Genomic DNA, 22,785 nt, shown 5'->3' on the forward strand with positions numbered 1-22,785 from the left:
TTAAACGGAGACTATTCTTAGGATTTGAAAGAAAGTCTTTACAATTAATTTTTGTGTGTAATCACTGCAAATTATTTGACATAAGTTTTTGCATAATGATAATATTGGCTGTTTTTTTGCCTTTAATTCCGAAAATTACGGCTGAGTCCAGAGTTTCACATAACTACGCAAACCCAAACTGCGACCTACATAGTTTCCCAAATTTTACGCAGACAAAGCCTTTGTATGCTGGTGTTCTATTTAAGTTTTCTCTCCGTCTTTTGCGCCTGTCTTCAATAATGGCTTTTCTTTGAGTATCAAATATTAGTCCCGCAGTTTTTGTAAGAGCTCTCGAACTGTTTCTCTCAGAGGCTATCTGCTGCCAGAGAATGCTGCCAGGTACTTTCCTCTATGCCAGTGAGAGCGAAATGAATAAATCTTTATAGCGTTCACCAGGGAGGGGGCACCTCTGTAACTCAGTCCTCCTCAAAGCTCGTCAGTCATAGGCCAAGGACTTCACAACAATCGTCTTTGGCATGCGGTCGTCTCCCAAGCGGGATAAGTGTTATTGACAGCATAACAATTAATAGATAGATGATATTTTGTTCAAATTTGCCTTCTCACGTTTCTTTATAACTGTTTTTCTTAAAGGGGGGCGCTGGCGGATTTTTTTTAAAGAAAAAATTCGAAAAGGGGGCGGTAGGCCAAAAAAGGTTGAAGACCACTGCTCTATACTGTCCATACCGGCGTTCGCAAGGACATCGCTGTTTGTAGTGCAGTCTTGCCACCGTATGTCCATGATGGAGATCAAGCATTTTTGGTGAAAGCGCTCAAGAAGTCTTAGTTGTTTTCTGTATAGTATCCATGTCTCATTAAAATATTAGTAAAATAAACAGGCATATATATATATCAGGGCCCTCTATGTATGTATATATATATATACATAGAGGGCCCTGACCTGCTTTAGCACACCTCTCCACTGGGATGGGTGATAGATTTCAATGTAAAAACACAATATGAATTGAATGGAATAAATAAATCTACTTCGGGTTCTAAATCTGAAAGGTACAATTGAACGCGTACAGTACTGAGTCATACTTTCTGTTTAAATTTAAAAAAACAAGGAACGTAAAACAAACGGTGTATTTAAAAAAAAACAATGACCCCTTTATGAAGCTGATATCTTTTTGTAAGAGCGATTACTTCGCTCTCAATAGCTAATGCAGTGGCGTAGCAAAGGTGGGGGGATGAGCAGGGGGGGGGGAGAATTTGAAAGTTATCCCTGGCCCCCACTTGATGGGGGTCCCCAAATGAGTATTTTTTACAGTAAGAATTAAATATTACGCAAAAGGCAGGGGCCCTCAAAGAGGTCAAGCCCCCCGGGCCACCAAACGATGGAAAAATTTTAGCTACGCCCCTGAGCTAATGTATAATTCATTGAGAAAATAAATGGAAAAATCTTTACCAAGTCTTTATCCCCCCCCCCCCACACACACACACGGAACAAAAAAAATCAGGATATCGCCCAAGTATAAATCTACTCAGTAAAGAAGATTCTAATAAAGTGATGAAGATCCAGACTTGAGGAAATAATTGAAAGACACTAGTCTAGACTAGAATACTGGAACTAGTTAAAGATATAGAGTGTGGACTAGAGAAGACTCTACTTTTGGTGATATAGTATACACGTTGTGTATTGAAAAATGGTATAAGTACAGAAGTATATTGTTACAAACTAATGTTAATAGTCCAACTTGTGATTTCTACATAAGACGGCGCGCAAAAAATCTTCATGAAAGACTATTTGTTTTTTCTTTGCTGAATACATGAGGTGTGCTCATGATTTAGATAAAATTTCACTTTTAGATGATTCAACCAAGAATTTTTATTATGTGGCCAATTAGCTGTTATTGTTGTTTTTTTCTCAGAGATCCGTGTCCATCCAGTGTCCACCACCCACGCAAATGTTGCAAAGTAATAAGAGGAATTAAAACAGAATCCTAAGGATCGGTGAGTTTTGCTCTATTTTTAGTGCACATGGACGTTTACGTACTAATTTTAGCTCAACTACACACTTTTGATGGATTCTAAAATAATGGCAGGACAAAACTTCAACCAGGCCATTCGTTATAGAAGGCCTGAACACTGACCGCAACGTCACAACCTGTGGGCAGTTTAGACATTGACGTGGCTATCTATAGCGATTGGTCTCAGTTTTAATAAGCGCGTAATTACGTAACAATTAGATATTCGATCTATTTACATCGTCAATACGTTATTTAATTTAAATCATAATTTATATTCAAATGCAAAAAAAAAAAAGATCTTTTTTACCAACAGTTCTTATTAACTAGGTGTATATCATTAGTGATGCATTGGGTCAGATGGTTCGGCGCATTCCCTTATTTTCGTAGCATTTTAATTCACTACTTTCTCTCTTAAAAACTTGGTCCCTGGTGCTGCTATCCATTTATGTCTAATATATGTATGTATCACATTTGTTTCAGCACCTAGCTTCAACTCCATATTTATAGATCTAATACAAGCAAAGACATTGATCTCTTGCATTTAACTGATCTCTTTTCTAGATAGCTGCTGGTCAATTAAGTTTAAGCTAATAAATAAATCTGTTTTATACATTTATTCATCAAAGTACATTTTCTAAACAAGATTTTCATGCCCTAAAAAACACAGAAAAACTTTAAAGTAGCACAGGTTACTACCCAGTGTGTAAATGTCTAGAACAGATAAGCACCATCACCTTCCAAACCCACCGGTAGAACTGTTTCTGGTCGATACACTACGACCAGTGGACAGGACACAGACAATTGGATAATAAAACTTTCCGAGGTCATTCTGGGAACTTTCTTAGCCATCCAATCAACTCGTGTCAACTGGAATATCCAGAGGGAACTAGCTCCGTCTTTTATACTCAGATTGTCTTGTGCATAGAAAGTTGTAATGAGGTGGAATGAACAAAAAATCCCCATATTTGGCAGAGTGAAGATTGTAGCAAGACGGACACGAACGTTACCAGCGAAGTATGCCATCAACAAATTAAGTGATGCACATTAATAGTAGGTCTACATTATTACACTTCAACTGAAATGGTTTAAGTCAACTAAGAGTATTGCAAACAAACTACAAACCTTTCTCTTTATGACCACGTATTGTAACTCTAAGCCTAGTACGGTAAGTCAGCTAAAATTATTCCAAATCCAAAGTCCAAACAACAAAGAGATTAATGCTTTGTGTTCACTGACGTCTCTCAATTGTATTTTCTCTTGTCCTCAATACAAGGAAATGAATGACAATGAACTTTGACAATAACCTTTGTGACAGTGATCTTTACAGCGATCACCTTCGCGAAAATGGCCTTTACAACAATGATCTCTACAACAAGGACGATTACGACAATGATATGTATTCTAATAAGCTTTACGACAATGATCTGTATGCCTATGGCCTATGATCTTTACGACAATTATCTGAATGCCAATAACCTTTACGACAATGATCTGTGTAACTTTGATCTCTACGACAATGATTTGTACGCCTTTACGACAATGTTCGGTATGTCTATAACTTTTACAACGATGATTTATAATGTCACGGACCTTAACGACAATGATCTGTATGTCAATGACTTTTACGACAATGATCTGTGGGCCAATAACCTTTAATACAATGATTTGTATGCCTATGACCTTTAGGACAATGATTTGTACGCTAATGACTTTTACGACAATGTCCGGTACGCCTATAACTTTTGCAGCGATGATTTATAACGTCAATGACCATTACGACAATAATTGTATGCCAATGACCTTTACGACAAAGCTCTGTCTGACAATTCACACGGAAGAATCTGACTAACAGATAAAAGAGATGTAGCTGCAGACCTAAACATGTTGATTGTATTTGTTGAACAAGTTGTAGATTGAGTTGTGGCGCAGACATTTGATTATTTCAAACGTTACCAAGAGACGTCAGTTTCATTGAAAGCTTCGCCTCAGGACAAAAAAAAAGAGGAAAAATCAAAGACTTCAAAGATGGAAGAGCGGAGCAGGGGAAGGGGAATATAAAACTTGAACACAAAACAAAAGTGTCTCGTGAAAAGAGAGTTGTGTTCCAAGTCTACAGAGAAGGGACAGAGGAGAACAAGCAAAATATGGAATAATAATAATAATAAAGAGAAATTATTTAAGGGGAAGAACCACAAAATCAATGTCATATATCTCAATCCTGTAGCAATAATCTCCTTTTCTCTATAAAAAAAAAACAAAATTATGAATTACGATTAATTGATTAACTAGTTGGTTCATTCATTTTTATAATCTCATAAATGTCATCGACTATGAAAACGTTTGCGAACTTTCACCTTGATCCAAGAACTGAAAATGAGAAAACAATTCAACATGTTCCATAATTAGTGAAATAAGTACACATCGTACTATAATTAGGGAAATAAATCCACATCTAGCCATCTCTCTCTTCTTTTTTGAAGTAACGTCTGTATTATATAAGATAAGATAAGATAAGATAAGTAGCATTTCCTTTTTCGATACAAAACTAATCAATTGGTATATTGATTCAGATACGTTTCGTAAGGACACAACGAATAATTGTGTCAAGTTTTAACTTGATCCGAGAATGGGTGTGGGAGAAATATTGTACCAGACAGAGTGAGTTGATAGAAGCTTAATAAAAAAAACAAGACAGAGAAAAAGAGATGAATCGACTTGCTTCTCTTGTATATAATGGTTTACATAATAGTGAGCAAATGGATGCTATCTTACTAGATTTTTCCAAGGCTTTTGACAAAGTTCACCACCATAGTTTGATTAAAAAAATTAAATATTTTGGCATTGATGGTCCATTGCATGAGTGGATTAGACATTTTCTGATAGGGAGAGAACAAACTGTAATAATAAATGGCTTGCGTGGTCATGTTAAATACTGCCCTCATCCTTAAATTTTCAGAATCGAAGACATTGCATATATACGTATATTGTGTTGATAGTTCGTCATTTCGGATAAAACTGGATGATGTGTTCTAGATAGTCTCCTAGGTAACCCGACTGATTACGGAAAGTTCAAGCACGTCATAAATACATTTATTTATTTTTTTAAATCTCTATTATTAAAATCTCAAGGATCTCCGATTCAGCAATCTAGAGTTATCGAACGTATTCAAAATTTGCATAGAACGTCTCAATGTTTATGTAGAAACATCTCAAATAAAAGTAAATGTTGAATGAAATAATAGACTCTAAACACAGAATTTTACTTTTTTTTTTTTTTTATGAATTTATTGTAATCGATTCCCCTTTCTCTATTTACCTTCACTGGGTTTTTCTAGGGATTTATTTAGAAAACTAATGGTTTTAAATGTATGATTACGCTCAGTAGACCAATGAAAACCTTAATCTGATCAAGGCAATTACGTCTGTGTTTCCATAAGAAACTATACCTCTAAGTAATCTAAGTAGCTAATGCGTATTTTTTTAGACTGTTCCAAAATCGTATGCTAACATGCCTGTTAAGGAAACAGTTAATGGAAGTAACCAGAGCTGATATCTACAAGTCTTTTATCCTAAGCGAGTTACAGAAGTTGTTTCTTTTACTGTAACAATTAGCTGCCCCTTACTATTTCGTTGTCATCGATCATCCAATCAATTGATTTCTATCATGTATCGCTAACAGTAATAGCACACGAATGCTGCTAATTTCATCTGTAAGCGTGGCCGAGAGGCTACGTACGCATGAACATGGCTTGGCATGGCTTGGCTGCCTATGAAGTGGTCTCGAGGTTCGACACCCGACTCAGATACCCCCTCCCCTCACCGGTCCACAAATGAGATTGGACCATAGCGCTCTGAGCATGCTTGAAAGTAGCGCTATATAAAAGCTATAATTGATTTAAGTTTAAATAGATACATGCATAAGAAGGCAGCTCTAAGTCTCTTACTGCAGCACAAGTACTTGACCTCTGGAGCTTTTCAAATGTGTACTTCACTTGAGACATTTAGTACTCATCAATATGCACACATACACACACACACAAACACAGACAGAGGCTAAGTTGAAATTTTGTTGTTTTTATTTCCAGGAGCAAAGAAAATAGCAAAGCTTGTATCAGATCTTCAATTATCTCCTAGAAGTTCAACATTAAAAAAAAACTGTAAACTTTGCTGACCAAATATTCTAGATGTATACAAGAACCTGTTCTAATTTGAAATACGATCTCGCCATGTTAACAGAAGAAGTGCTTACGTCACTTTGTTATGTGCACAGCAAATGATTGAGTTCAATCCTAATAATTATTTAATGTGCACAGCAAATGATTGAGTTCAATCCTAGGGATGTCACAAAAAAAAACAACTTCTGTTAACGTCTTACTCTTTAGGTCATCGAGACCCCGGGCAAGGCTTCAACGTGGCGCTCGAGTGGAAACGGTCTTTAGAACAGGCGATTAGGCCAATGGAAAGCGAACAGAACGCCCGTTGGGTATTTAAGGGCCGAGTTTATTGCACTGGTGGGGATGGAAGAAAGCCTCAACTAACATGTCACTATTCACACGTCATGTCTCAATTAGCCGTTTTTATGGATGGACACTTGCTGAATGATGTGGTACAGAGAATGAATATGGGAGAGTTTTCACTGTGTGCTCAGCCTTTGGCCTCGCTTCTAATCTGAGCCTTTTGGGTTACGAGCCATCGGTAATAGGGTTGTGAAAATGTACTTCTGCTTGGATCTTTCTCAGACAGAAGTTTGTTCATACAGTCACATGGAGGTAAACTTCCGTAGGACTAGAGTTCAAAGAGTCTTAACTTCAACTCTTAGGAAAACTATGCAGATGTTATTCGTGACAAACTTATGGATTAACAGTGTATACACAATTTCTATCATAAAACTGAAATCTTTGGCAATAACCAACAGGTAAATGTGCATTAGGTGTTAACCCAAGAAACGTCTCCTACTGAACCAAAATACCAGAGTTTTATACTTTGACTAGTCGGATGGGAAAGAGAACGCAGAATTTCTGTTGACGGTCGAATTGAATTTAGGAATGAATGCACAAGAAAACTGGATTGATAGATAGATAGATAGATAGATAGATAGATAGATAGATAGATAGATAGATAGAGATAGATAGATAGATAGATAGATAGATAGATAGATAGATAGATAGATAGATAGATAGATAGATAGAGGAAGTGACAAAGTGAATTATTAAGAGAGATGGGTGTGGGGAGGGTATTGACAGACGTCATTGGATGTTTATCACAGACAGATTCAGGAACAAAGAATGGTGTTAGGCAACAAGTTCTTGCGATCTTCTCATTCATTTAAAGTCAATAAGGATGCTGTAGTGATCTTTTTTTTAGCAGAAAAGACATTAAATAGAAACCCATAAAAGGGAAAAGAAACAACACACAAAGAATTTCTTCGAGTGACTACAACGCTAACTAGCATCTTAATCTGTTTCTCAACACGCTAACTAGCATCTTAATCTGGTTCTCAACACGCTAACTAGCATCTTAATCTGGTTCTCAGCGCGATAGCTTCTTAATCTGGTTTTCAAGACGCTAGCTAGCATCTTAATCTGTTTCTCAACACGCTAACTAGCATCTTAATCTGGTTCTCAGCGCGATAGCTTCTTAATCTGGTTTTCAAGACGCTAGCTAGCATCTTAATCTGTTTCTCAATACGCTAGCTAGCATCTTAATCTGGTTCTCAACGCGATAGCTTCATAATCTGGTTTCCAAGACGCTAGCTAGCATCTAAATCTGTTTCTCAATTCGCTAACTAGCATCTTAAACTGTTTCTCGACAAGCTAGATAGCATTTTAAACTTTTTCTCAAGACTACGGCACCCCAACTTTTGTATCTGTTCTACGATCATCTCTGATACAGTATCGGCCAGCTATTCAAACCCAGGTATAATCTCTGATACAGTATCGGCCAGCTATTCAAACCCAGGTATAATCTCTGATACAGTATCGGCCACCTATTCAAACCCAGGTATCTCTCTGATACAGTATCGGCCACCTATTCAAACCCAGGTATCTCTCTGATACAGTATCGGCCAGCTATTCAAACCCAGGTATCTCTCTGATACAGTATCGGCCAGCTATTCAAACCCAGGTAATAAATCAAATGTTCCAAAGCTACTCATACTGACACCAAGACAACGCTAGACGCCATTTTTCCTTTCAACATGGTCTAAACTCTAAATGTACAAAGTCTTTAAGTCATGTTGGAAATGGTGTGTTATGATGGATGACGGCTTCATCCCTTAACGCCTGCGGATCAATAATTTATTCAAAGGCTCTAGCAGACGATAAGTAATGTCAGACGAACTGAACTGTGACCTGCTGATCATTCACGTGTTTTCTTACTGTCAAAGTCCGTACAATATATTGAAGGAAATTAAAGACTACAGTGTTTTTTTCGCTGGGAACAGTAGCAGGGGGGATAAGAAGAGACAGACAGAATAAGCGATGGGAAGATATCAAGGGATGTACGTGCGTGTTAATGAGACTACTAGAAAGAAAAAAACAAGAAAGAAGAGAGTGGGTCGACAGATCATGTGTGGTACCCCCAACAGTTGAACAGACACAGGTGCAGGTGATAGTGTAAAGACAGAGAGGAATGAATAGAGATGGTTACCAGATCATGTGTGGTACCCCCAACAGTTGAACAGACACAGGTGCCAGTGATAGTGTAAAGAGAGAGAGGAATGAATAGAGATGGTTACCAGATCATGTGTGATGCCCCAACAGTGCAAGAAAGGGATAGGTGATGGTGAAAAGACAGAGAGGAATGGAGAGAGATGGTTAACAATCATGTGTGGTACCCCAACATTCCAGTAGACAAAGGAATGTGAAAATTGTGTGAATGAATGTACGCTGTAGATATGATTCAATGGTATAAGATACAAGGCACTGATAGCAAAGACAAACTCTTGTGTTCCCTGACCATCAAATCATTAAATACAATTCAACTATCTGATATGAACATTTCACGTGTAACTTCTGAGTGAAACTGGCGTGAATCTATATTTTTGTTTTCTACAAATTATAATGTATTGTTTGGTGTAATGCACAAATTGTATGACAAATTTCTTTGTGGATAAATAAAAAGATTATTATTATTATGTTAGAAACCGAACGAGTACTCATTCTCTGGCACTGCCAGGGTCGAGTTTCGTTAAAGAGAAACAAAATTCACTGTAGATCTTTTAACAGTTTCCACTGAGGAATTTTCTGGTGATGTGGCAGGTCTGCAGCAGTACCGCCCTCTGACAGGCAACGAGGATGTTCCCTTCCGACCCTCGGTTGATATAACAATGGGGTATATGTTATTTTAGATAACTTCCATAAACGCTTAATCTGCAAGCCTAGGTTCCCATATTTTCTTTGTTTTTCCATTTCAGTTTTTCTTAAATTATGTGACAGTGGTACGGCGATGTCAATAATGGTAGCTTTTTTTTAATCAATGAACAGCAGATCAGGGCGGTTACAATCTACCGTTTTGTCGGTCACATTAGGCCTATCCCAGTACACCAGACTCTCAGAAATAGCGAAAAAGACTGGACTTCTAACCAACAAAACAGACAAGAGAACCCAATCATGCTACAGGGAGAGAACATCCTTGATACGGACCACTTCACTTATCTGGGAAGTAGAGTTGGTAAAGACGGCAGAGCTGATGATGATATACTAATTCGGATCAACAAAGTTAGGTTTGCCTTTTCAACTCTTCAAACAATCTGGCGCTATCTGTACATAACAAGATACGAATCTATAATACAAACGTTAAGTCCTTTCCTTCTATACGGTTCAGAAACTTGGAGAGTCACTAAAACAAATATGGAAAAGCTCCAGACCTTTGTTAACAGATTCCTACGCCGGATATTAGGAATTAGGTGGCCAGAAAAGATAACTACTATTGATTTGTGGGAGAGAACTAGACAAAAGCCCATAGCCCAAGACATCACAAAACGAAAATGGAGCTGGATAGGACACACCCTGCGAAAACCAGCTACAATGTTGCAAGTCAGGCACTTGACTGGAACCCATAAGGAAAGAGGAAAGTGGGCAGACCCAAGCAAACCTGGAAGAGGTCATTCATCAGTGAATCTGAGGGTACTGGAATGACATGGGAGCAGGAAGAAAGCTGCTCAGAACCGAGTTGGGTGGAGAGGTGTGGTTGCGGCCCTATGCTCCCCTGGGAGTACACAGGATTAAGTCAAGTAAGTAAGTCAGTACAGCGGATGATCAGAAGACTCGAGAGCACTTGTGGCGAGTATTTGTAATATGGAGTATCCTTACCGATCAAATAGTGAGTCAAAGCCAAGTGTTGGTGTATTAGCTTTGCAACTTGGTTATGGCGACCTATGTAGGCAGATTCTGATAGGGCTGAACATCCTGCCATTATGTGTTCAATCGACTCATCCACATTTCCATATTTTCGGCCTTTGTCAACAACATTAAGTTGTAGGATATGCTTATTATTATTATTATTATAAAAGAATGAGTATTCATTCTCTAGCGAAGCCAGGGTCGAGTTTCGTTATTATTATTATTATTATTATTTATACACCTGGCTATTAATTATTGCTATAACTCACTGAAAACTGACGCAACGACTGCGCAAAAGCTATGGCGCGTGAAATAAAAAGAAATTTCTCGCATATCACGTGACTGTCTGCATGAATCTGGTGAGCAGACGACCATGGATTTCAATTGAAACTGATGTGAAAAACTCCAACAAATTTTATTTTCAGATCTAAAGGCGGCTTAAGTAACGTCGAGCTAAATGGATTGTATCAATATTTAATTGATATTGATCACTGACCTCAAGGGCCATTTCCTTTTGTTTTGCTTTGCATTATTTTGAGTTTATTTAACCCAGCTACCAGCTTGCTAAATAATGAATTTCACTTGACAAGATATCTAGACTCTAGACATGGCAGAGAGTTTTATAAGTAAAAGGAATTTTTTTGCATTTGAAGAACTTGAAATAATTTTACAGTTTGGAAAAAGAAAAAATAGAAAGTATGTGAGTGTGTGTGCGTGTTAGATAGATAGATAGATAGAGAGAGAGAGAGAGAGAGAGGGAGAGAGAGAGAGAGAGAGTTATATCAGCAAGTACAGCAGAATTTAAGTGATTGGTTAATATGCATGACTAGATGCATTTACGCGTAAGACGTAATCATCTTCTTTTTTGAAGTAACGTCTGTATTTTATAAGATAAGATAACAGTAAAGAATTATGCAGTTTATAAGCAAATATTAAAGCTGAGCTTCGTCAGCATAGAAGGGAAATGAAACTTGATGATTATGATAGGTGTTACTTGACATAGCCGTTTTAGTTCATTTGTTATGATCAGAAACATTTTGGCCTACATATACTCTCCATATGACACAAGATACGACATAGCCAAAGAACAATACACTAAATAAATGAATGCATCTCAAAACAGGTTTATGTCTATGTTTATAAAGAAAAAAAACTTTGTGCAAGCATTACTATAAATGGATACAAAGAATAGAGTATAAATTCTTTTTAAAGAGCTATCAGTTGAAAATAGCGGATGACATATATATGACACACATGACAGTGACATGTTCAGGTGTAGACTTACCTGTACCAGTGAGAGTTTGTTGAGAGCCGCGGGTGTCCAGAGATGTGTACACAGTACCGGTTCTGCTTTGGTTGTTTGATGGTAGCCGCAGACTCGTGCCTAGTGAGGATTCCGCCAAAAGTCTAGCACCGTCCTCGCTCAGCGCATGCGTTGTGATGGCGCTGGCCTGCCAGACGCGCCCTGGTGGCGAGGACGGAGGGGTGAGGGTGCTGGCGCTACTCCCCATGAGGGCCAGAGGGGGGCAGTGACATTCGATGGTGGTAGCGTTGGAATATAACAAAAAATAGGGGGGGGGCGGGGATGTGTCACTTATCAGACTTGGCCCAGCTTTGTTTTCACTATGAAGTCATGGTGAATGTTAAATGAAGTCACTCGAACCTGGATGATGGTTGCACATCTGAAATAAAAATTAAAAAAAACATTGGTTTACTTTAAAATAAATATCTTATCTTATAAATTACAGATGATACTTCAAAAGAGAAGATAATTAAGTCGGGTATCCATGCGCTATTATGAGACGTATTACTTTGCTAAGTCATTGGTTTTACTGTTACATGATCTAATAGCAGTAGGTAATTAGAAGCCCTTACGAAAATATGTCTTAGCATATGTAACACTAAATGAGCCTTTATCTTTGTGTCTTTCTGAGTATTTAATTAGGTTTTGTTTTTATATTTATAGGTTATGCTTTAGTGTTTTATGTATTATTTTTACTTTTTAGTCTTCTGTCCTGTAGTGTCTCTAAATTTAGTGATAACAAAGTTTATATCAACATACTCTGTCTCTCTGTCTGATAAAAAGTGTGTACACTTTATTTCTCCCAAATCCCTTTTTGAAATCAAATTAAAAATTTGCACAATTAGTTATTGACATAGACAAGACATGAACTAACAAATAAAAATTTACCAAAAAGTCATTTTATTACTGGTAATTAATTATTTTGTTTGATACTAAAAAAATGGAAATTAATCCTTCAGTATTCACATATATTGCTAAATTGGTAGGGTTTAGTCCCCTTAAATAATTGTTAATGCTATTTCTCGCACACGTATTCTCCAATCAAGTTAATACTTTTAACAGTTAATTATTGTATCTAACAAAACATGAGTGACTAAAAGGAAATACCAACTTCAATTAATTGTGTTTTATATCGAACAAGGGAAATGAATTCTTCAACATTGTTGAACATTGTAATAGAGTTGTAATGTGGAGTTCCTTCTCTCATATAAGCTTTTTTGTTTTTTAAAATGATTTGTAATATTTTACTTTTGTTACTATTGGTGTTACTCTAGTCAAATGTTAGTGTTCATTTGTTTATAAATCACACGGCTCAGTTTTGCTTACGTTCTAGTCTCGCCTCAGTTGACTTGCTCTCCAGACGGTATAAACTTTTGTAATATACAAATCTTAAGGGCTGCTCCGTTATGGAAAGTTACAGAATTTGGATTTTTCTTAGAATTAAGTTACTTTTTCTAAAAGAAAATACTAATCGCTGTCAGGAGAAGGGAGACTGTAGGTATGATTGTGTATGATTGTGTATGATTGTGAATGATACTGACCAAGTCTAAAGAGTTTCCAAATAAAAATGGTACTTGTTCGCAAACTGGAGTAGGCGCGTCGCGTCCACTCCGTTCATCAATAAATGCATTAAGATACCTCTTTGAGAACTTGAGATCTACTGTGGCCCATCTGTTTTCTGTTGCAGAAGTTAACGAGGGTTACACGTGGACTGCACAATTACCTTTACTTTCCCTAAGTAGGTCAGGTACTTAATTTATTTTTTTTTGCTAAGACTCAGTGACGTCGTAAATATCCCAAAGTTGGAAGTTCCAGTCTTCGCTTGGATTTAAACTCGAGACGCCCATATCAAATAAAAATCCTTAAGTCTCTAATCTATCTCTATTAGTCAATGACATCCATCCTCCTCATTAGTCAATGACATCCATCCTCCTCATTAGTCAATGACATTCATCCTCCTCATTAATCAATGACATCCATCCTCCTCATTAGTCAATGACATCCATCCTCCTCATTAGCCAATGACATCCATCCTCCTCATTAGCCAATGACATCCATCCTCCTCATTAGCCAATGACATCCATCCTCCTCATTAGTCAATGACATCCATCCTCCTCATTAGCCAATGACATCCATCCTCCTCATTAGTTAATGACATCCATCCTCCTCATTAGTCAATGACATCCATCCTCCTCATTAGTCAATGACATCCATCCTCCTCATTAGTCAATGACATCCATCCTCCTCATTAGTCAATGACATCCATCCTCCTCATTAGTCAATGACATCCATCCTCCTCATTAGTCAATGACATCCATCCTCCTCATTAGTCAATGACATCCATCCTCCTCATTAGTCAATGACATCCATCCTCCTCATTAGTCAATGACATCCATCCTCCTCATTAGTCAATGACATCCATCCTCCTCATTAGTCAATGACATCCATCCTCCTCATTAGCCAATGACATCTATCCTCCTCATTAGTCATGACATCCATCCTCCTCATTAGTCAATGACATCCATCCTCCTCATTAGCCAATGACATCCATCCTCCTCATTAGTCAATGACATCCATCCTCCTCATTAGCCAATGACATCCATCCTCCTCATTAGTCAATGACATCCATCCTCCTCATTAGTCAATGACATCCATCCTCCTCATTAGCCAATGACATCCATCCTCCTCATTAGTCAATGACATCCATCCTCCTCATTAGTCAATGACATCCATCCTCCTCATTAGTCAATGACATCCATTCAACAAATCATTCTTTTTATACCATGAAATTGAAATCGCGCAGAATCGCAACACTAAAACACAACAAAATCTGAACATTGAAATCTTGTTGAAATAACTAACATTTGAGTCTATCTGTTGGCGGGTCACAGTTCGTGAACTAACGCAAGATATTTATCTATTTCTGTACACATGAAAAAGATGGTCCAGAGATTTGACAATGCGACAAGGGCTGACAACTCCTAACAAGTGGAAATTATTTCTTCCTTCAGAAAAGTGTCAATTATTTTGTATGATTGTTGTCCTCGTGGCTGGTACTTCAATTCCCAGCAAATAGACATTGTCCAGTTTGGCGGTCCACCTCATTAGAGCTTTTTCTCAACGCCTCTTTTTTTTTTAACCTCTCTCTCTCTCTCTCTTTCTCCTCTCTTTCCACGATCTTAGTTTCTCTCTTTATCGTTTGTATGACTTCCTCCTTTTAAAAACATTTGTCTAACAAAATGTCTTTCTATTTTCCTAGATTTCACTATATGATAAGTATGTATCTTTGAAAAGTGTGATTTTAATTATGGCTTATCTCTAAACCCCTTACAATCATCTCAAAGGTTTCTAGTATCATTTATCTCGCTTATCTTTTCTTTCTTTACATTATTAGATTTTAACTTCTGCTATAATTTATCTACTCATATCAGTGGCGTTGCTTGGGTGGGGGAAGGGGGGGGGGAGTTCCAAATTTGAAAACCCGAGATACGTTTTGATGCAAGTATTTAAACATAATAAACCTTTGTTTCAGTCTGCTATATAATATATACTATATTCTCCCACACGTAACCCCGAAAAATAAATGTATTTTGACTAGTTCATTAATGTATATTGCAAACTATGGATGATTGGATGATTGCCTGCTGGTGTTGTATTTGCTCAGGGCTGTCATCTTGATTGTCACGGGTTCAAGCCCTGCCCGCTGCCATCCCTTTCCGTCTGTGGGCGCTCTGGACTAGGATACAATAATCTCTCGTTTAGAAATTCCGAAACATGTAACAAAAATAATATTACAAAATCAGATTCCCATTTGACACCCCGATGTTGAATTAAAATGATCAGATTTATTGTGGCTAGTACATGTTGAGCCAAAGACCACCGCGCTAAAACAGCTGCGCCAAAGATGTCCCACTGTGTACACGTAGCCTAGCATAAAAAATTGAATTGATGTTTGTTATTTATTTAGTGTTTGATTCGCGTGTGGTAGCGCATTTCTAACCTTTTCCTATACAAGATTTTGTCTAAGATCTAGATCTAACCGCAGCAGTGTTGAGATGTCAGCTATATTCTTGAAATGAAATTCACCCGGACGTCGTTAAAAAATAGATTATCGATTGCAAAGAACTTTTTTTTTTGTAAAGAATGTATAGCTTCATGTTTGATGTACAATTAGAATGTAGAGGATTTGTGTAGGATTTACATTCTGAAAACTAGAGAGAGGTTTTATGTTGGGTGAAGAGAGAATTCTGGGAATCGTTTGCGACTATCGTTAATGTTTTTCATTATCAAGTTACATTCTTGAAAACATATTAAATAAGAAAATAAAAATTGATGGCCAGTCTATATTTATATTACAATGTCCTATGAGATTGTGGCTGGTGTTATTGCACCACGCTGTACCAGCATTGAAATGAAGTCAGTACCAGATGATAATGTTTTTTTGTATATAAGGCATACATAGACAAAGTGGTATGATAGTCTTTCTCTCTCTCTCTCTCTCTCTCTTCAAACTATTTGTCTCTCTTTCTCCCTCCGTCGTTTAAACACACACACACTTACTTTCGCCCCTTTCGTACTCAATCTCTCTCTCGGTTAACCAGGGTGCCTCGCGCTCAGCACAGCAAGAGAGAGAGAATAAGAACGCTCTGTTGAAACCTGAACAAATGCGAAATAAAACGTCCTGCTCTCTTGATTGTAATCTTCAATTCCGAAGTTAACAAATGGGACATATCTACACACCATTACTACATAAAAGCGGTTTAGCTTGACAATAAAATTTGCTCTGTTTTTCCTGGATATGCATATTTTGTTAACCATTTATAAATCGGTGAAATCTTTATTGACTCATTCTCTCCTAATCGACGGTGATACACATAATCCTACCCCATTAATTTAAATTAATTCTTAATTTCATAAACTTGACTTTGTGTTACATAAAAAGAACATGCATTTCCCTTTAATCCTATACCAAATACAACATTTTCTGATAACAAACAACAAAGCTATTGAAGCTTAATCATAACAGGGTAGTGAAATAGTAATAAATAAGCCAAATGAAGAATTCCTTCGAAACGTGGAAAAATAATGACGGAGAGAAAGAGTTAATGAGATCTATTCTTATATGGTCATATTACGTCATTGAGACTTACCCAAACGTAGTTTTACATCCCTTAAGAAATTTGATTACACACAGAAAACTTCTAAACATTGGCCTGTACTTATGTATGTTTGTGTGTGGTGTGTATGGTCTGTGGAGTGTGGTGTGTGGTGTGTGGAGTGTGAAAGTCTTTCTCTCTGTCTCTGTGTTTGTACTTGTAAATGTAATAATGTTGAGTTTAACAAAAATCACGTTTTTTTCTTTGGAGGAATGTCTTTAGCCCTTTCACACACACACACACACACTTGGTATGCACAAAGGGGTGGGGACGGGGGGGGCCCTCAAGGACAGGACTAAAAGCTTATTTTAGCCACTTTCTCCCTCACTAACGCACAGCCTATTAGATTTGAACAGCGCGCTTATACTCTCGGGGCTTTTAACAGCTAAAGGCAAAGTTTTTTTGTTTTGAAAGAGGGAAATCACATCTAATGTGGGTCCAGCGGGGAGTGAGAATGGAAAGGGGGGGGAGCATGAAGTAACATGGAAAAAGTTCTGACTTAATTTGGTGTCAAATTGAAATTGAAACATCAAAAAACTTGAAAAAAAAAAAGCAAAATACAAAAAAAAACAAAAAAACTTGAAAAACAAATTGTATAAGGGAATGAATTGCACATTTACAGCCATGTATCTCAATACTGTTTTACTTATTTATCTTTTTCTATATCAAACAACAATTAATAATTACAACTATTAAGTGGTAAAATTTGTGAATGATTCATGTTTTGTTAGGGACAACGAATAATTTGTGCAAAAGTTTCAACTTGATCCGAGAATGGGAAGTAGAAGAACTAACGTGAACAATATGTGTACCAGACAGACGGAGTGAGTTGATATAAGCTTTGTACCAGACAGACGGAGTGAGTTGATATAAGCTTTGTACCAGACAGACAAAGTGAGTTGATATAAGCTTTGTACCAGACAGACAGACAGACGGAGTGAGTTGATATAAGCTTTGTACCAGACAGACAGACAGACGGAGTGAGTTGATATAAGCTTTGTACCAGACAGACAGACGGAGTGAGTTGATATAAGCTTTGTACCAGACAGACAGACAGACGGAGTGAGTTTATATAAGCTTTGTACCAGACAGACAGACAGACGGAGTGAGTTTATATAAGCTTTGTACCAGACAGACAGAAAGACGGAGTGAGTTGATATAAGCTTTGTAAAAAAGCTTTTGATCCAGTAAGTTGACAAGTGTGTACAGAATGATATGGGAATGACTTGCTTAGTGTTTCAAAGACAGGGAGATGTGCGAGCTTATTGTACATTACTTTTACGTTGATAAGTGTTTATTTTTATTATCATTATATTGTAACTCCAGTGGCGGACTGAAAGGGTTAATGTGTGTGCGGCCTACTGATACACACGACTCAGGTCAATCACACAGGTCAACGGGTCAACGGCTGTCGATAGACAAGGGCCAGTACTGCTAATAACCGCAAGTATGACCTGTGTTGTGGTCATGTGATCAAGAGCCTTCATGGTCGAGAGACAGTATGTTAAAAAGGACAGTTGAGTCCAGGACAGAAAAGCAGAAGGACTGTGATGTACCTTATGAGTCCTCAAAAATGTAGCTGTACGAGTTAAAGAAAGACTTGTAGTGTTAGTATGCAGTTCTATTGTGCAGTGGCGTAACTAAGGGGGGGGGAGAAATTTAAAATCCCCCCGGGCCCCCACCTAGGGGGGGCCCCCAAATGGGTGTCCGAAATTTATTTGTAAATACATACATTAATATATTTGATTGACAAATAGTGTCAACGGGTGTCTTTTTTTTTCAACATTTATGGATTAAAAATTTATCACAAAGACTAAACCTAGATCTAGGTCTATCAGTACGTTGACTTTGTTGACATTTTAAAAATATTTTTTCCCACAGAGATCAAAGTTTTTTTTTAAAGTTAGTTTTACATTTTAAACTTTGTTGCCACGAATATATGCATGATATACAGCGAATTCCAGGTATCTTGTTACCTTTACTAATAATAGATCTAAATGGCGAGTATTTTATGGCTACACTAATTAACCTTGAAGCAAAATTTACAGAATCGAGTATAACAGATCCAAAAGTTATTCTTAATAATGCAAGAATGGTCCATTATTAGGGTTTGGCGTCTTTAATTTCAGAATTAAACTTCACACTCGAGTTATTACCCCTCTATTCATCTTTCCTCAATCCAATGGAAACTCTATTTTTATTTCCATCTAATCCTTTTGCTTTCGCACAAAACATAAACAACAAACAATAACGTAATATCATATAATATTAGCACATCCTTCCTTTCGAAGTTATTATCACACCCTTCCTTTTAAAGTTCTTAAGAGTGATATCTACCATTTGGGGGCCCTATGCAAAACTGATCGCGCGGGGTCTAGTCTGGGTAGGGATGAGCATAATGTCAATATTATTTTTTTTTAATTAGAAAATAGGCCTACTTTCGTCTTTGCAATACATTTTTATCAAATGAAAGCTCGAAATGCCACTTTTTATTTATTGGCACCCCAAAATTTCAATTTCATCTATTCTTCAGGAGATTTGAATAAATTCAAAAAAAGTTCAGGACTTTATCGTATATTTTGCCTTTTCATGAGATTTCCTGGAGGCCCTGGAAAATCAGGAGGTCACGAAAACCCTGTTATTTTATATACGTTATAATGGTTTAATTTAATAATGTACACTTAGAATTAGCGCGTGTCCTATGAAAGCGCGGGGCCCACTGCGACCGCATAGGCTGCAGTGGCATAAGGCCGGCCCTGTCTACTAGGACAATTCGTCCACTTCTGGTTGTCTTGACTGGCACAACAAGTTCTCTAGACGTTGGTCTATAACTGTCTGTTTCGTTTGTTCCAACAGTTTACAGTTCATTGTCTCCATCGGTATCATAGTACCCAGAGATGTCTTCATCGAAACTCTTATTAAAAAAGCGTTGATTTCTTCTGTATGTTTTTCCATCGTTTGTCTTTATGATGTAAGATCTGGGTGCTGAATGTTTTTTTTTATGACAACTGCTTTCTGCCATGTTTGACCTAGACGAACTCTCCGACAGAATAATCTTTAGGTAGTCTTGCTTTTGCATTGTATTTCACTTTGCTTTTCATCTGTCGTTCGTTGAGTAATGTCTCTGCATTTTCAGCTACCGATGGTTTAAATAGTTTGGGATCAGTTTGAATGATTCCCTGAGTCTTCTACTCGTCACCAGTTGTGATGGTGAATACGGCAGTCCACTAATCGGAATATTTCTATACTCGAGCATAACGAGATATGGATCTTTCCCACTTTTGCATGCTCTGAATCCTTTTGTTTGCGCACAAAACATAAACAACCAACAATGACGTAGTACCATATAATATTAGAACAGAATCTTCTTCATGCAGTGGAAAATTAAGAATTTTTTGCCTATCTTGAATTCTGGTCAAAGCTCTTGCTCCCAATTAATATAGTTCGGAAGAAACTACAAAAGTCTGGACTGCATATATGGAAAGCTGCTAAAGAAATTAGTACCCTTTCATTCTTTCTGCAAAATGATGAAAAACTGACAAAAACCCAATCCATCAAAAAAGCAAAAGAAGGTAGTGAATACTATGGATTCCCTGTAATCCCTGTGGGAAGTGTGGTCGAGAGGCTAAGTGCGCTTGAACTTGGCTTGTCTTGGCTACCTAGAAGGGGACTCGAGGTTCGACACCCGACTCGGGCAGAGTTGCGTTTACTGAGCGCCTAAAGGCAGAACGGAAAACCAACTCCTAGATTGGACCAAAGCGCTCTGAGCATGCTATAAGCATGAAAGTAACGCTATATAAAAGCTATAGAAGAAAGAAAATACTTGATGGGAAGTTGAGTTCTAATGTAGGACTGTCAATAGAACTGCAACGTGCTGGACAGATTTCATATGGAGATGAAGGGCATTTTCAAAGGCTGGAAAGAAAATGGATACCTTTGGGTTTCTTCTTGAACCAAGACACCTGTTAGATGAAGACCCGCTTATGACAAACTGTGCTACTTTTCCTGTTTGTATGATGTCATTGATGCACGAGCACTTTTCATCAACAAAGCAGTAATACAATCATCAATAGACATATTGAGGAAACAGGCTTCATATGGTAATTACGTGTGCTCAAACTTTGCAACCTCCTCCGAATACTGCTAACTCAGGCCACTTCCATTACGTCATGTGAGAGATCATTCTCAAAGCTCAAGTTCATCAAAAGCTATCTCAGGAGCACAATGACACAAGAAAGGCTTATCATGGCTTTAATGTCAGTGAAGTCACAAATACTAGAAAGTATCGATGTAGTTGATGTTATAGATGTCTTTGCTGCACAGAATGCACGACGTGAAGCGATATCAATTGAGATTTGTCACTTGTGCATTATTTAACTAATAAACAAAGCTTTTATTCATTAAAAGAGTCTTGATTACTTTTTGTTAAGTTTACTGATATACTGAACCAATTTGATTTGGGGCTTATATATTTTTGCGTACATTATTCCATGTCATATGTCGAATGTCAAAATGCAAGGGGCCCCCAAAGAGGTCAATCCCCCCGGGCCCCCAAATCCCTAGTTACGCCCCTGCTATTGTGTTAAAGCATTTGAAGTTAGTGAAGCAAATAAAGTGTTGAATTGGCTGTCGATGTAATTTGTTATTAAACCGCCACGTTGTTTATGAAGCTCTTGTTGTCAAGTTGAAGTTTTAGATGTGATGTTGTGTTTAGCAGTGTTTACAGAAGGCCTGATTGAGAAGATCGTAACAATATCATGTTTTTGGTTTGATTACAAAGCTTATATCAACTCACTCTTTCTATCTGTCTGTCATTCAGGTAAAAAGTTTGTACACGTTATTTCTCCCACATCCAGTCTCGGATCGAGCTGAAATTTTGAACAATTATTTCTTGTACCTGACAACGCAAGAAAAAACAAAACAACAACAATTAGTTAATAACTATTAATAATTAATTATTTTGTTTGGTATCTCGAACAAAAAGGGAAAGAACTCGAAATTGACTGAAGTGGTGGTATAAGTTGAATTAGTTCCCTTTATAGGTCGTCGTCTGAGGCTTAGTGAACACAACATGAAAAATAGGACAAGACTATAGAAACAAACGATAACTATACAATCTTCCATCTTCAAAAGCTCTTAACTAGCTGAGTGGTTACAGTGTTGGCTTGAGAAACAAATTCAATAGCACGACTAACTAATTGACTAGAGTAACACTTTTAGTGAAATCACTAAATTTAGAAAGCTTTCAGGATAGAAGATACATGATACAATGAACCATAAGCATCAAATACGAAATAAAACCTAATAAAATACCCAGAAAGACACAAAAAGGTACATCCCTTGTTTCCTATGCTAGGACAAAATGCTCCTTCTTCCCTAGTCGTATGAAAGTGTAGATCGGGTTGCCTGAGTCAGCCTGGAAAACAAATAACTTGGCAGCATTTAAGTCATTGGTTAACATGCGTGACTAAAGGCATGACGCGTGGGATAAAATCATCTTCTTTTTTGAAGTAACATCTGTAATTTATAAGATAAGAGAGGATAAGCTTTGTTTTTTTTTTTAATTTTCTTGTTTTAATATGTTTTATCAGATTATACGAAGTTGTCTTCGATTATTTTAGCACAAGTGGGTTACATCCCTCTAGTTGATGTTGAAGAATGAGCGACGCTCAGAATATACAAATGTACATGTATAAAATATGGCGTGTCCTGCACGGTTAGCCTGGTATAGAAAAGGAAAATGCCAGGGGTCCCGGTGCACGCGGTCTCTGACCGCGAGTCTGACACCCCGCCAGACAGAACAGTGTACACTGTTCTCATTCAGACCGTGAAAGGGAGCTCTTGTTCACTTTTGCTGGCTTAGAGTTCCAAGAGACGAAGGCTCAACTCTACCTGACAGTTTCAAGAAGAAGAAAATACTTACTATACATCTTCATAGAAGTAATATTATTATGTTAATATTTTTTTTTGTGGGACAA

The 22,785-nt window shown here is 37.4% G+C and overlaps 1 protein-coding gene across 4 annotated transcripts in view; it reads right to left on the bottom strand.

Moving 5' to 3' along the window:
- Positions 1–22,785, bottom strand: part of LOC106072102 (paladin-like) — a 205,734-nt gene that overhangs the window by 161,147 nt on the left and 21,802 nt on the right. For all 4 annotated transcript variants that reach the window (XM_056021605.1, XM_056021606.1, XM_056021602.1 and 1 more), the window contains exon 2: positions 11,634–12,030. In XM_056021605.1, coding sequence (XP_055877580.1) covers positions 11,634–11,859 — 226 coding nt within the window. In that variant the 5' untranslated portion in view covers positions 11,860–12,030. The remainder of the gene's footprint in view (positions 1–11,633; positions 12,031–22,785) is intronic.

This window comes from Biomphalaria glabrata, chromosome 2 (genome assembly GCF_947242115.1).
Source record: "Biomphalaria glabrata chromosome 2, xgBioGlab47.1, whole genome shotgun sequence".
NCBI lineage: Eukaryota > Metazoa > Mollusca > Gastropoda > Planorbidae > Biomphalaria > Biomphalaria glabrata.